The sequence below is a fragment of the Micrasema longulum genome, unplaced genomic scaffold (genome assembly GCF_059751315.1).
Source record: "Micrasema longulum isolate JH-2025_06_02 unplaced genomic scaffold, ASM5975131v1 h1tg000678l, whole genome shotgun sequence".
Classification (NCBI taxonomy): domain Eukaryota; kingdom Metazoa; phylum Arthropoda; class Insecta; order Trichoptera; family Brachycentridae; genus Micrasema; species Micrasema longulum.
Genome location: NW_028277874.1, coordinates 1,505,991 through 1,522,805, shown reverse-complemented (window position 1 = coordinate 1,522,805; position 16,815 = coordinate 1,505,991). Strand labels below are relative to the sequence as shown.

The following is a 16,815-nucleotide window of genomic DNA, read 5'->3' as shown; positions in this document are numbered from 1 at the left end:
TGACAAACAGGAATGTATGATTTGATTTTTAAGGAAGGATTTTTAGGAATATTGACTTTTAAAATATTCCTTAATCTAATAAATATGTAAGATCATCTGTTTTTCGACTGTCCCCTCTGCGAAAGAAGCGAATTCCTTCAAAATATTTGTGAAGAATATAATACGTTCCCTCTTAACGTAAAATTTTTACTAGCCCAGAATGATTAGGATACTTATTTACTTCTGACTAAATTCTTAAGGACAAATAATAAAAATATTTGAATTTGTTAAATATTATTTGCAAAATTTAAATAATAAGTCTAATTGAATGTCCCTATTTACTTTTGGCGCAAAATTTCACATTATGTTTACGTTTAATTTAGACGGTAATAATATTTTATTGTCACATAACTCTTTCATACTGATTTTAACTACCTCACATTATATTATATTTTTTCGTGGGTATGGTTTTTTTTTGTCGTTCACTGAAGCGTATATTCATTAAATTTCTTATTCTTGTTTCTAAGAGCCAAAATCACTCGCAAACGAGTGGAGGCGTATAAAAAAAATTAAATAAATATGTATATACATTTTCTTATTCGTTATGGTCTTTCTATTTTAAGTTTTGGTCTATGTATACACCAAGATATTTAATTTTATCTGTTGTATTAAGTACTGAACATGTTAGATCGCAGTTAGTTTTGTTACAATTGCTTTGGTATGACGCGTCAGTATTCTCCTAAGATATATGAAAACACGTGTTTAAACTGCATTTATCACTTAACACAGCCAAATTTAGACTTATACCTACTTCTGGGGTGCGATTTATTGCTTGTGATAATAGCCTTTTATATTATCAAAGTTCATTATCAAATTAATAAGCCGTGCACATTGCACATAACTAGCAGAATTTATGGAATCAAGGACGATATAATAATTGAAGACATGAGTCGATATAGGTGTAATGTCAATTTTTTTTTAAATTTTTCTTTTTTACATAAATGAAGATTCTATGCACCTTTTCAAATAAAGCCAACAACACCATAAAAAAGAAGCCGAAAATTGATTTTAAAAACGAAAGAAAGTTTTATTTTATTAATGATTGAACGTAGTCATACAGAAAGCAGTCAGTCATAGAAAAGTAAAACTGAGGTAATGGCAATTTTGTGAAAAGAGTAAATAATCAAATCTACACAACAGTTGGAATATTTAACAAATGATGAATAATGCATACATTAGTTTTTTTTTGTAATCAACAAAATAATTTAATGATGCATATGACCAGTTTTAATGATTACCTAACGTCGCTTTAGTTCGTTTTTGTCCAGCAGACCATTTTTAACGACATTGAGTTAAGCGTGCAGGAGTTTTGAGAAAGCCTTTAAATATAAAATTCAAATGAAAAAAATATGTTTTCTAAATTGATTAAGCGTTTTTTAACGAATTTTGTCATAAGTTGTGATCATTATTTATGCCTAATTGGTTAAAAAAACTTTGAAGCTCTATTTCTAAAGATTTGTGTTTTGATCTGTTGGACAAAAACGAACTGAAGACTGAAGCTGACCACACAGTGTAAGATGTGCATTTTGCCGAAAACACCCATCCCTAATAATACTTTGATGTCTGTTGTATCATTATGTATTTAACAAATAATTAAATATTTATATTAGGTTACTTTGTTGTAAAGACTCACTTGATTTGTTTGTAATAATAAAATAAAAAATAATTTAATTATGTGTCAAAGGAATTTTGGTGATTTTTTCAAGTCTAAACACAAATATGCATTTTGCAGAAAACTGCCAGATCTAATATAGAATGATTTAATGATTCAACCTTTGAATGCATGGGTAACATTCTGTATTGAAGCACATTTTTAACAACAGGTATTTTTAAATTAATGAATTTATGAAATTAAATTTGAGAAATGCCGTTTTTGTGATCAACAGTATTTTCAAAAGTCTACATAGTAAATCTACCTGGGCAAACAAATGTTTGTCACAGAAGGCAAATTAGCAGTTCACTGTGAAATTCTAGTCCCAACCCTAATTTATTGTAGCGAAGTATGGAATCGGAAAAGTAATTATGAAATTAGGTTAAATTCTGTCTAAATACGATCTCTCAGGCAAATGTGGGGTAAAACAATGTATGATAGGTGCACAAATGTCGAGATCCGTGAACTATGTAAGGCTGAGACATTCATTATCGACAGAATCAAGAAAGGGGTGCTGCGTTGGTTTGGACATGTAGAGCGAATGGACGGCGAAAGAACGGCCAAAAGGATCTATTATGCGAATGTTGATGGATGCAGAAAACAAGACCAAGAAAGACATTTTTTTATTTATAAAAAGGGAGAGAAATACTAGAGTTCTTATTATTTACTCAAATATTTAAATTTTCAGATCATTTCCAAAAAGTCGGAAATCGAGTTGTCGTAGAGTGGGATTTGAGCCTGGGACCTTTGGTCCGTGAATCCACAATACTACCACGGGACCACAACCCGGTTCAGTTCAACATGGCATGATCAAGTCCATCAAATACTTGAAGATGGACATGTCAAGAGTAGGAATAATTGAACGTAGTTATGCAGAAAGCAGCCAGTCCACAATTTTGAAAAAATAAAATATTGATTTTATTGGGCGCAGTAAGGTCAATTCTATGTTCTGCTTAAAAAAACCAGACCGCTTTCATACAAAAAATTGATTTTATCACCTTTTGAAAATGGTGTCCATCACAAAAAAGGCATTTCTCAATTTGCAGAAAACACCCACAGCACTTAAAAATCTTAACGAATTTTTAAAATTATTAAAACTGGTCAAACATATAACGAAATTTTCGTTTGTTATATAAAAAAAAAAACTAATATATTCATTGTTTATCATTTGTTAAAGTCAAAAACATTCCAACTGTTGTGTAGATTTGTTTATTCACTCATTTCACAAAGGTGTTATTATCTCGGTTTCACTTTTCTATGGCTGGCTGCTTTCTGCTATGTTCAACTACGTTCAATTGGCGTGCGTGCATGAGAAGATATATGAATGTAGAGGATGCGAGGTCTGTATGCAAAAACAGAGTGATGTTGCGTTGTATCCTCTCTGCCTGAAGCGGCGTGATGGTATGTTGTTTGATTATTGTAGTTTTTTGCATGAAAGCGGTCTGGCTGTTTTTGGCGGATCATAGAATTGACCTTACTGCACCCGATAACCTTAATATTTATTTACTTTACTTTACTTTACTTTGTTTAATTTATTTTTTATCTTGTTTTGATCACATTTATGAGCACACACTATTTATAAATGTGTTTGTTTTTTTTTCTTATATTTAAAATATATTCAAGTAAATTACTATTCTTTAATTTTATTTGTATTATTTTACTCTATTTTCTTACTTTAAAAAAAAAAAATTCTTAAAACTATTTTTTATGTTTATTATTTTATACGTATACAGTATTATGTCGGTACTCTTCTTATTTGATTATTAATTAAAACTAATGTCTGAGCACCCGATGACAAATTATTTTTGAATAGTTTATCGGGACAAAATATATCTTAATACTTTGTTTTCTTAATAATGTATTAATATTGTAATAATGTGTATATTTTATTAAATAAAGATTTTTTTTTAATTTTTATATCGTGGACTGCTTGGCTGCTTTCTGAGTAACTACGTTCATGTGTACTGGTATTCAAAATATTAACCCCAAATATATGTGCATATTGTTTTTGACACATAACACCTTTATTCACTCGTGTCTTCAATTTATAGATTTTCTGAACACGTGCTCTTGACACATTGACAGCAACAGCTGATTATACAACTACGCTTATTTTGGTATACCTGTTTCACATCTGGTCCGCGTAAATAACCTTTCCGAGCCTGAACGTGAAAAAAAATCGCGTGTTCGTGAGGGGAGTGTCACGAATACATATATATATAGTTGGATAATTTACATAGTGCTATTTTTGTTAAAATCACCTCAAGGGCGCTGTACAATTAATAAATAACCCAGCACGTCTTGCAGCTACAGAGCGCATGGACGGTTGGGAGTCTAGTTCCTTGTTTTCAATTAAGATCAATTAAAAACTATAACAGATAGGAGCTAGATTACAGGACGTCTTGCAGCTACAGAGCGCATAGACAGTTAGAAATTTAGCCCCCATTAACGCATTTTAAAAATTGACAAATAAATTTAGTGTATTAATGATATTTAAAAATAATATTAATAATATGAATAATAAAAAGGAGTATGATTACAACACGTCTTGCATCTACTAAGCGCATAAACGATTGGAATTCTAGACCCCATTTACAAAATTTTGGTATTTTAAAAAAATATGTGAAAGCTAGATAACCAATCATCGTGCAGCTACAAAGCGCATGGACGAATGGAATTCTAGCAAATTTAAAATGATTTCAATAAATTTACAAAAAATAGAGCATAGTAGTAAATTTGTCAAGTGTTCATGCCAAGAAGTAAGCAATAAAAAACTAAATAAATAAAACACTGTTTCAACTCCATGGTTAACAAAGGGAGATAGATGTCCGAGGAGAAGCTTTTGTAGACAGTGGGTAGATACCGTCCACTGGCTGCTTGATAATTTCTGGAAACGCACGTGTGTAGTTATTGGGGGATTATGCCTATTGTTCCAACGACTTGGTGTCCATTTTGGTCCGTATTATTTCGTTGTATGAGACGCAACAATTAGAGGTTTCCAAATAATATTGTTATTGTAAATGTTGTCACATACAAATTATACATAACATAAAATAACTAATCATACAAAACTTGTAATATTACTAAAAATGTAAATGTAATACTTATTAAAAATATATCTACTTTTGAATATTGGTCACACAGTTAATAATAATAATTATGGATAACTTATACAGCGCCATTTTCGTAATATGATACCTCAAGGGCGCTTTACAAAGTGATTTTATATAGATATAAATTTAATTTTAACTTTTTAATTTAAGGAAAATAATGTACTTTTTCATATTACTTTTCCACCACATGCTAAGAATTTATTCAAATGATTTAGATTGCACATTATAATATATAATACAACTCTAGTTGACCATACAGTACACATTTATTATGTGCCTACATACAAAACTGCACATAATATAAGCATCATCATAACTTGAATTTTATTTTGGAAATACATTTTTCAAAGGAAGTTAAAGATATGTAATTAATATCAATTTAATTTAATTTCTGATTACACATATTGCAGGTTCTATTTACAAATGAATTTTGAAAAGATTTAGTGGAACATTTAGAAATTTAAAATAGAGATTGGTTTCTGGTCTGTTTTGCTGGGACTATAAAATTAATAAGTAATAGAATCTTAGGGCAATCTATCATGTTATTTAAAGTTTTATGCATAAAAATGGCATCAGGTATGTTCCTGCGAATTTGGAGAGTTTGGAGTTTAGGTAAGTTTGTAGATTCATCTGGATCTGTATTCAGAGTCAACCGTCTAAAATTGCAAAACGTTATAAATTTTGATTGTATAGATTCAATTTGGTCAATGTATTTTTATATAATAGAGAAAAAAAACAAAATTCTTTAAAACAAGCGTAACAATGATTATTCACTCCCACACTCGCCCTGCGCATAATTCCGTACACTTGGTAAGTAAAAGTTGTTACTACTTCTAGCATGCAGCATTTATTTAAAACTGTGTTTTTACACTGAAATATTAAATTTCATAGTCTCTGAACTGACACCTGAAGCCATCATTTAAGCTTTAAGTAACAAAAAAAAATCAAGATACGCTGTGATTGGTGTACTAATGCAGTGCTCAATGCACTATTAGGTGCGGAATGAAAATTATGATGATGAAAAAATAATTAAATTTAAGGTCAACTGTAAATATCCAAGTCATTTAAATTTTGACAGCAAATAATAAATATCCCTTATTACCAATTATAATCGAAAATGAAATAATACGTTTTTAAGTTAAAAAATATTATAGTAAAACATATCGACGCTGGAAAGAAAAAACTTACCAAGTGACATGTAGCAGCTTTACAAAAGAGCCAATCAAAGTTTTATTTAACTGAACTTTCTTTCATGCAACTGGCCGTAAGTCATTTTTGTTGTTTTTACAACACGACGAAAAAACTGCTTATTTTATTAAAAGCTTAACTAGTTTATGCCATTATTAATAAATAAACGATCTCCTATTTTATTTTAGTTATTTAGGAATCACGCCAAAATAATACATATGTGTTAATTTTTTTTATTAATTAAAAAAAAGGTTGTAACTGGCTTTTCTGTAAAGTTGACACATATCGTTTGGGATTTTTTTTTCTTTACAGCGCCGATATTATTTACCTTTCCGCCAGACGTGCAACAAAAAGTAAAAAGCCAACACATCTTTTGAATTTTTCATTTCACGTTTCAAACATTTTGACTTAAACTTTTATTCCACTATCCGTTCTTCAAGTTTGCGGTTGCGGGAGGCAAATCGCTGTATAACCAAAAGGCCCGGATCCCCAAATAAAAGATAATACTGGCAGAAATCATTAAAAAACGGGCCTTTTGCATATTTGTGAAATACGGCAACACAAGCCTCTGATTGAATTGAAAAAAATAATATAATAGATAACACATTCATGATTTTTTTTTCACTTCGTTTATGCGCCGTGTTATTTCGAAACCGTGTTACATAGAATTAAGAATAGACCAGAAACTGAATACGCACATCAAACAGAAGGCGACTCAACTACTCATAAATGAGTAAGTTTACTTTTTGCCCCATTAGTTTCTTTATAGACGTCACTCAGTACGCAACTCCTGATTTGATTTGTCCCTTTAAAGTGTAGACATACTGCTAGGATCTTAAAGACACAGGATGGCATCACATTTCATGTGTAATTAACAAACGAATGTTTAAGTAGCAAATTAATGACTTAAAAATTGAATTATTTTTCCATCTGTCAGATTGTCGAAGAAACAAAATGGAAATTTCGTTAGTGTTGCCAGGGTAGATTAAAAAAAACATACATTGCTCATTTAATAAAAGAACTAATGAAAATTAGACCTCGGATTAAACAACGCCGTGGGGGACACTTGAAAGACATTATCTGTAAAACATCAAATATAATTTAGCATGATATAAAAATATCCGTTTTGTGTCAAATAAAATTTGTTTTATATTTTAAGTTCAAAGTTCATTAATTCAATTACTTTTATTAAATGACCCTTTATTTATCTAATCTGTTGTGTCAATCATTGTTTCCGTGTGCACAATAAAATTTTAGAGAAATTAACAGATTGCTTTTTTTTAACCTTACATTTGTGTTATGATTAATTTTTTTTCCCATCAAGCAACATTACCCGGCGACTTAACGTATGCGCGCGGCGAAAGTGTGTCTAAGTGGGGGAATTATTGGACACAGTCCGATGTATTCAAATATGATTCTACGCTCCTTCTGGACTATTCTTAATTCTATGCCGTGTAAAAAGGGCTCCGGTGAAGTTACTTTTATCAAGTGCTATTGCTATTAATCAGCTAATCATTAAAACAATTTACAGTGCTAACGCTAAGTGAACCACCGCTGCTATTCCAAATATAGAGCGCAACGGAAAACATGTCAGAAAAAGAAAAGGATAATCGTACGATGTCGTACGATATATTTTTGTATACAAAAAACGAACTGTGCGCATGGCATTAGGTACTATTTATAGATGTATGTATGCACATACACACTTGGCTACACTATCCAGGGGTTATAAAACACAGATCAATGCATTATTTGGGCATTGTTTTTAAGCCAATATAACTAACAATATGTTATGACGTAACAAATAAAATAATAATTATTTTTAAAAAATAAAAAAAATGTTAGAAATTTATTTATAAACCCTTACGGATTACAGACATTAATCAAAATATTTTTTAATTTTTAATATCAAAATTATTATATTTAAAATATATTTTGTAAAGTTTGTCTGATTTTTTTGTTTAGTTCTGTCTGGTAGTTTATTGTATAATTTCACTCCCTAGTTTATTAGTCTCGACTTTCCTTGTCTCGGTTTAAAAAGTTAGAAATTATATTGTGCTGATATTTTTATTTTATGTCTATGTTTACTACATTTTTTTAAATGTTTCAGTTCTTCGTCTACAACTACATAAGTAGCTAATTTATGAATAAATTTTAAGAAATCTAGCTGAAAGAATTCAGTAACATTATTCAGTTTGTTTAAAGAGTTCTTTAGTTGCTCTTAGATAGGGTACGTCATATACTAACTTCAATATTTTATTTTGCTGTCTTTGTAGTCTGTTTATGTCATTTTGATTTCCCGTTCCTCATAGTAGTTGCACACAACATATTTTAGTTTTTACAAAGGCTTTAAACATTAGACTTTTTTTCTGTTTTTGGAACAAAGTTTTTGAAAAAAATTAGACGCGATAATGCTACCACTTTGCTAATTAAATTATTGATATGAATTGTCCATGTCAATTGTCTGTCTATTGTTAGTATTAAGTTTTTAACATGTTCAATTTCAGTCAGTCGTTCATAATTTATGTAAGCATCTATTTTATGTCATTTTTTTTAGATTCAAAATTGTATGGTAAGTAAGTTTGTGATTGTTCAAATAGTCAACATAGTTAGGTCTGTCATTGTTTGTTAATATGACTGTTTGATTTTTATATTATAGTCCAATGTAATCGGCATACATATTTTTTTTCCTTTTAAATTTACAGTGATAAATCAAACATTTCCATTTAACTTTCTGAAGATGACGCAGCGCGAAAAATTTCGAAGTATTAAAATAAATATGTATATCATATACTAATATTTAATAATATTAAGATTTTGTTTTCATTAATATTATTTATTTATTTTACAGAAACAGTCAACAATGATATAATAACATAAACCTGCATATACCAAAATTTCATTCTACCAAGTTTGGTAAAAAGTCCTTGGAGAATATCTCTCGAACGCGGTATAAAAAAACTACCGACTAAAATTAAAGATAATGAAATGCGTAAATTGCAAAGCGTGGCTCTCAAGGACTTCTACCTAAACCTTTTCTTGGAGGATCTGAGTGAAAGTATTTTGCAAAGTTTAATATTTTTCTTCTTTTCGGTTAAGATCGATTAATTTGGTATCAGCTAAAAGCTAACTCCTGAGACTTTGAGTTTCAGCTGGTCTTCCGTCTCCTTGGTGGTCTTCCGGGCAGTCGGCAAACGGCCGGGATTTCGTGGGCAATGGTATAGGGGATTTTGGAGCGGTTTATTAATGGAATTATTGACGTAATCCCTCCATAATCTATTTACTATGCAATGGGTATCGCAAATCCGTCTAACTTCTTGACTCTAGATTCTGCCTTTTTTGGGTTTCCCTACGATTGCCTTTAGAACTTTCATCTCTGACGTTCTGAGCAGTCGGCGGCCTCCGTGGTGTAGTGGTCAAGACGCTTGACTCACGCACGGAAGGTTCCGGGTTCGATTCCCGGTGAGAACACAAAATTTTTAAAAAATGCGATTTTTCTCAAGCCTGGGTGCTCTGTGATGTAATTCACCACTGTAATTAGGCCTCCTGGCCTGTTGTAGTGCAAAAAAAAAAAACAATTAAAATAACAGTCATTTGGTTTTTCTATTTAGTTTTTTAATTTAGTTTTTCTACTTGGTTTTTAGTATTTTTTATTTTCTCTCTATCTATCCTCGCCTCTGTTGTATACACCATGATTTGGTCTGACACACGTTTTGCATATCCGAATTATGTTTCCAATAATCATGTATTCATTGTACTATACGACATTTCTTAGGCATCCGATGTTTACTAACTGAGATGGATATGTTCTCATCATCACTATGGCAGCATCATCCGCATGGCATGTGATGTTAATGACCTTATCTCCCTTAGTAGATTCACTACTTTTTTTTTTATTCTTAAAAGCGTTATTTTATATATATTTATTCTGCTTGTGTAAGAAAAGGTTTTTGGCGTATATATTGTTGTGCTATATTTAGTAATAAAGGTGCTTAACTTGCTTTGTTTCTTTGTTGTTCTCAATATGTGTTATTTTCTAAATGTTAATATTATTTATGTCCCGAATTGAGCTATTGTAACTCCTCGGAATGTAATTTAACGTATTATACTTGTAAAATACTTTGTGTTTTATAATTTTTAAATAATAAAAAAAAAGATACGGTTTAAAGACAGACCAGCGAAGTAAAATAAAAATCATACATATTAAATTATGATACAACAAAAGGGTGTGTTTGTGTGTCTTTTTATGAGAGTAAGTGTAGAGCTGTGTTTGTGTGTATTTGTGTGGGAGAAAATGTTTGGGTGTGTGTAAGCGTGAGCATTATTAAATAGCATTATAATCCCATATCAACCACAAAAAGTTACCTCTCTTTTAGTGTGGTATTTCGTTATGTTTTTTTTGTTCTTTTGCCTGAATATGTATTACTCGTGGAAAAATTGTATCTGTTTATAAAACCTACAAAATAAATTGAAAACGTGTTGACGATGGTTGCAAATGTAACAAAACACATTTAAACAATGCTGAGTATATAAAATTACGAATGTTAATGTTATCAACTAAAATATTTATAAAATAGCCATGAAAAACAAAAGTTCATTACCTCTGGTTAGTTTCAATTTAAAACATTTTGATAAGCCGCAAAGATTATAAAAAATATTTTAAAAAACATGAAATGCTATTTTACGTATTTCAAAATAGAATATATTTTTTACGATAAATAAAAACAATATAATTTGTAGACAATGTTTACATATAAAAAATACAAAATCATTTTTATGCCAAGTTTCGTAAGTTGCTTGTCTTTAATATCACAGGCGCAATCATGGCTATAATCTGTTTCTCAATACTGAGAAAAAAATCCTTTTCTAAAAGCAAAAAAACCTAATTTTTTAACTATTTTCAAACAATTGAGAGAGCTGATTTTATTGGGGATCTTTGATATAGGCCGTTAATATTTTTTGTTTTAACGGACGGTTTAGGTTGCGCTTGCAATTCTTGACCTGAGTATCTACGGCCCGCTGTATTGCTGTAAACTGTAGCTAACTTCTTGATTGATAACCATAGAATGGTTTTTGTCCGTATGTGCGACTCTATGAGCGGGAGCGAATTATTACTTTGGGGTATAAGGATCGGACATATATTTTTGGTTCTGAGTTTGATTCAATTTTTTATCTCATAATATAATTCTTGGACTTTTCTCTATGCTTGAAAATGTTTGTTGCTTTATAATATTTATATATTTTGTATATTTTTAGTTACTTGTGCGTATTTACTTGTTACTGTTATAAAAGTTATGAAGTTTAATTAAACTGCATAATTATGCATATTTAAAAAAAAAAAATGCATAATATACACAATATGTTAAAGGCAATTTATTTATTTTTATTTATTTTACTTTTTGTACATAATGTTAATTGTACATTAGCGGGCTTGTTGTCAAATGGCAATTTCTTCCAACCAACCAATAAAACAAAACTTTTATTTTTATAATTCTATTCTTTGCGTATCTTATGTCATCTGATGACGTGATGACTCATATGTAACCTCGATCAAAGCGGCGCGGCGGTTGTACTATGGCTTGCGCGAAAACCTGCCGTTTATGTAAAATAAATAATGTAAAATTAACATACATAGCTACGCAATCAATTAATTTTATAATGTATCTATTCATTAAAGCAAGACACCCCCCCCCAAATAACTGCCCACATCTTGTCAAAAAAAAAAAGATTAATTGGCATTAACAATTTGACATTTTTTATAAATTTATGATTTTTTAAGCTAGTTCATAAAAACTTAAGAACCAATATAAGAGTTTATGACATTACTTAATTTCTCAATGTTTGTTTCTTTTTGTGTCCAGGCGAATGAAGAATACATTTCAGTGTGTAAAATAGAACCGGAACCAGGACGAGTGCTTTCGACTTGATGGCTGCTCTCATGTAAAAATCCTTACCGGGGAAATCGAGTAGACGATAACTCGAGTCTGCCTCTTTATGCAGTAGTTGACGTGTTCGCTCACCATTCTTGAAAGGCTGGGTTCAATTCGACGTGAAAACGGTTAAAGTTTTTTTAAACTGCACTATTTTTTTATTCCTGGACTAGCACCTGAAGCGTAGAACTTTACCTTCATGTGACAGGTGATCGAAATGCGCTGCATTTGTTTTCCTAATGTAGTGCCCTATGAACCACTGGGTGCGGAAGAGGAAATGATATGATGATGAAAGATAAACGGATATGTTTTCTCATCGACGTAATATTTTTATATTTTATTTATAAAGCGTTATTATTTATTTATTGTACGTATACTCGTATCATCCAATGGAGTGTTTTTTTTAACCTTTTCGAATATGCGACCCCCTTACGAGTAAAAATAAATGCTGGGAAACCCCTCCCCCCCAGGCCCGCGATTGCAATGGGAAGTTAACAGAGTTATCTTCGACTCTCTATAAAGAAAAACCGATAATATTGTACGAAAATGAGTATATTTAATTTTTAATAAATAAATATAAAAAATAGTACATACATCCAGTTAAAGTTTTTCACAAATATAATGAGAGAACATGTTACACAGTAAAGAGAAAAATAATATATTACATAAGACATGAGAAAAAAAGAGCTCGTAAGAAGGTTAAGGGATGAGGAAATAGAGTGGAGGAGTGGAGGAGAGGGATTTTCATTATATAGTTGACCAATTCGAAATTTTGATATTATAATAAAATAAACGTAATTAAAGGAAAATAAACTTATTACACAGGTGCAAATGTTTTATTTTACAGTGTTTCAAAAAGTTTTTAAAAATATCTAAATGGGGACAAAGTAAATTAAAATTGGAGCAGCTGCGATAAATAAACGAGTTTTTAACATAATTTTTTTTCGGCAATAAATTATTTAAAAAAATGAATTTGCATGTACATTTAAAATATCTTCGTCGGTAATCTATAATTTAACATGTTTAGAAGAAAAAATTGTATGCATATTCTGCTTTTCATACAGAAAACTTCATTTTACTTTAAAGATAAAATTTAAGATAAATGATAATTTTCCATTGTAATCGGGGCCCAGGACAAACTTGTCACACGTAATCATAGTCATACGAGTAATGCAAAACAAAACCCGATCTTCCCTGGGGAACGGCCCTCCGTTCCCCCGGGAATGCTATTTTTTCATCCATTATATTTTACTTTTCCCTTGCTTGGGCCCGCGACCCCCCAAGCAGGGCTTTGCGACCCATATGTTGAAAAACACTACATTATACATACAATGTAGAAAAATGCCAAATAAACTAGCAAACGGCGCATCTTTGCCGGCAGTCAAACACGTGTTCCAAGTTGGCAAAGTTTCGTGTTGTGATTGTGAGTTGACAGCCATAAAAAAACATAATGAACACATTATTTGATTCAAATTATTTATTAACAATTATCGACTTATAACTTATGTGTAAATATAAGTAATTACATCATTATAATGAACACAGTTTAATTTACCTGTAACTCAAGTCAGATGCTGTGAAAATATAATTCCCGTTATTTAGGGCAGCGAACATTATAGGAATCACTAACATAAGATAGTTAAACAACTGATATTTTCCGAACTGTCCTATTTCCATTAAAATAACGTCCAAGTTTCCAACTGGCGCGTTTTTTCGTTTATTCGCCATTTTGGTATTTTTAATTCAAATAACATGTAAAAATATTTGAGCGGGAAATAAGAGATCTCGTTTTCCGTAAAATGCGCAGCGTGCACGCACCGGAGTTCCTAACTAGACTAAATTCGAAATAAAAAAAGTAGTGATGCGGGGATCCGGTTTTCATAATCGGATTAAACGATTATTTTTATAACCGTTTGATTCGATTATTTAACTTTTTGTACAGAATGTTATTTTTACGTTGGCGGGCTTATTGCCAAATGGCAATTTCTTCCAACCAACAAATAAAATAATGATTTTATTTTTATAATTCAAGTTACAAAACATATTTAATAGAAAATAAAGATTAAAAAGCTTTAGAAATATATAAATAGACTTAAACGTATTTGTTTATAAATAACCTTAAATCAATACAAGAGATTAAGGAAGAGATGAGATGTTTCTTCAGACGTGATTTAAACAGATATATTATAGTAACATATTTGATGGTGGATGGGAGATGATTCCACAGTCGAGCCGCATGGACACTATATGAGTTAGACAAGGAAGAGGAATTGTGGATGGGAATTAAGAGAGTGCTTTGAGAATTAGAACGAAGAGGTAAACCATGAACTGATAAGCGTTGAAATTTTTCACGCAGGTATATAGGATCGTTAGGACTATGAAGTAAATTGAACAGAAGTGAGAGAAAGTGATAGTGTCTCCGCTGTCTAATTTTGAGCCATTTCAGTTCCCTCTGATAAAAAGAAATGTGGTCATATTTCCTAAGACAAAAAATGTACCTTTTGCATGTATTCTGAATATACAGTGAAGGGCTAAGCCTTCAAAGTCGCAACGATAAAAACATTTGAGGACTTCGAACTATGGTTGTAAAGAAGAATGCTGCAAATCTCATGTACTAATCGTGTCTCTAATGAAGTGGTGGTAAGCATCAGGAATAAAGAGAGGGAGTTACTGACCACTGTCAAAAGAAGAAAAGCCTCATACTTTGGTCACATGTTACTTAATGAGAAGTATTCCTTCGACTGGCCCAGGGTCATGACGAGATCAGAATGATGGTCGCTAACCTCCGCTAGGAGCGGCAAAGGAGGAAGATTTTTTTTATTTACAAATTTGAAAACTCGTTAGGGTTATACAAATATATTATAAGGCATGTTATGTATTGTCTGGTAAGCGTGGTCATTGTGTGCTTTTTAATGCTCATTTTAAATTCATTTCCGGTATAACTTTTACGAATATTCAGGTAAGTCACTGCAATGTTTAAGTCCGTTGTTTAGTATTTTTGAGCGTCCTGCATTTGTCCTTGCGTTTTTAATGTAATGGAGTGGCTGTTGTCCGGTCCTTTATTTGTGTACGTCAGCACATTTGGTTGATGGTATGTCATGGTTTTGCTTGTTTCCCAGTGCAACTTTATGTTCAATTTTTATCGTCTCAATTTTTGTCAAGTTTTTTATGTCAAACTGATTTTTCGTACAGTTCAGTCGTAGAGGTCATAAGTTCCAGGAGCGAGCGGTGACTATTGCTAGGAGGGATGCTGGGAAGGTTACTGACAGTATGTATTTTTTAAATATTAAGATTTTTATTAACTTACGTGTTTCTTATTTAAATACTTGTCATTGTAGAATAAAGAAATCATGAAAATAATTAAATGTTTTTTTTTATTCCATTCTTATTTATTTTAAAACAGATATACATTATTCTACATGTTTTTCAAGGGATGCGCCGCATCCACAGTATCTATGGACAGAACGCGTCTGGTAAATTCTACAAGAGTTTTATGATTCCGTTTTAATGCTTGTGTATTATTGTTATGTCTGTTTTGTAACAAGTTCCCTAGAAAGCGATAATGTGAAAATCAGAATTTAAAAAAAGTAATCAGAAATTGAGAATTTTGTTTGTATATTTTATTTTACAACTAATCATTACCGTGTTCTTTTTACAAATACTAGAGACAGAAAAACGCAGTCACTGGCAAAACAGTATTGAAATAATGTATCTACCTGCATTTTTTACCTTGAAATCATAAAGTCATCGATTTCAAGTTCATACCAAAATCAGTTCTAAAAATCTTTAAACAATGCTGAATTGAAATTTTAAGAGACCGAATTTACTGCCTCCCTAAAAAAGATTAGTTTGAAAAAAATCTTTAAAGATCTCAAAACTTGATATTTTTTCATGGCAAACGACTGACATTGAAATATTTAATAAGGTAGGTACTGTTTTAAATTCTGTTTTCAGGTGGATTAAGATACAGTTCTATGTGTGTTCAGAACTGGAAGAGTGTTATCGACTTGATGGCTGCTCTCAGGTAAAAATACCGAAAAAAAAAATTGAGTGGAGATAAGTCTGCCTTTTTTGCAGTGGTTGGCTCATTCGCCAACCGTTATTGAGTTCCTAGATTTGATTCCTGGCAGGGTGGACGTGAAATATTGATTTGAAAGGTTTTTCAAACTGAAATATTTTACAGTTCCTGGACAGACATCTGAAGCGTGGGATTCATCACATTACCTTCACGTAACCCATGACGGAAATACGCTGTATTTGGTTTTCAAATACAGTGCCCAATGCACCATTAAGTATGGAAAGGGTCACGATGATAACGATGATGTTACATGGGTACTTATGAATGTCTTTCTCACAACCGATTATCTGTAAATCAATCAGATATTATTATAATCGGTTTCGTATTACCAAATTATTTACACCTATCAGTTATGGACATCACTACTAAACTCATTGTCATGGACCGTGGTGGCATTCTGCCCATTTCCCCTATTTTGAGATCTGCGCACACCCTCCTAACCTCAGTTCATTCTCTGAAGAAATGTCAAACCCCCTTTCTTACCTTTGAAAAATACAAACGAATTTAATATAAACTTGTATCTACATCATCTGTGGTAATCACTGTGATAAAATATAATGATTCTAATACGTACCTATTACATAATCTTTGAACTTGATCGCGTGTTATGTCAGATGAAATTGAATGTAGATAAAACAGAAACATACTATGTACATATTTTGATAAGTAGGTCAACGACAGATAAAATATGTATTTTTAACATTCAAATACTTTTGTGTAAATAAAGGGTATTTTGTAATGTGTACAACGTAGTGTCGCGGACTTACGAATCAGAAATCACAGGTCCGAAGTTCGAACCCATTTTCAAACAGTTAT

The 16,815-nt window shown here is 31.3% G+C and overlaps 1 protein-coding gene across 2 annotated transcripts in view; it reads right to left on the bottom strand.

Annotated features, from left to right (window-relative positions):
- The window catches only part of LOC148279715 (organic cation transporter protein-like), a 126,482-nt gene extending 112,724 nt beyond the window's left edge, over window positions 1-13,758 (bottom strand). For both annotated transcript variants that reach the window (XM_088229488.1, XM_088229491.1), the window contains exon 1: window positions 13,477-13,758. In XM_088229488.1, coding sequence (XP_088085614.1) covers window positions 13,477-13,649 — 173 coding nt within the window. In that variant the 5' untranslated portion in view covers window positions 13,650-13,758. The remainder of the gene's footprint in view (window positions 1-13,476) is intronic.
- Window positions 13,759-16,815: the final 3,057 nt, after the last annotated feature.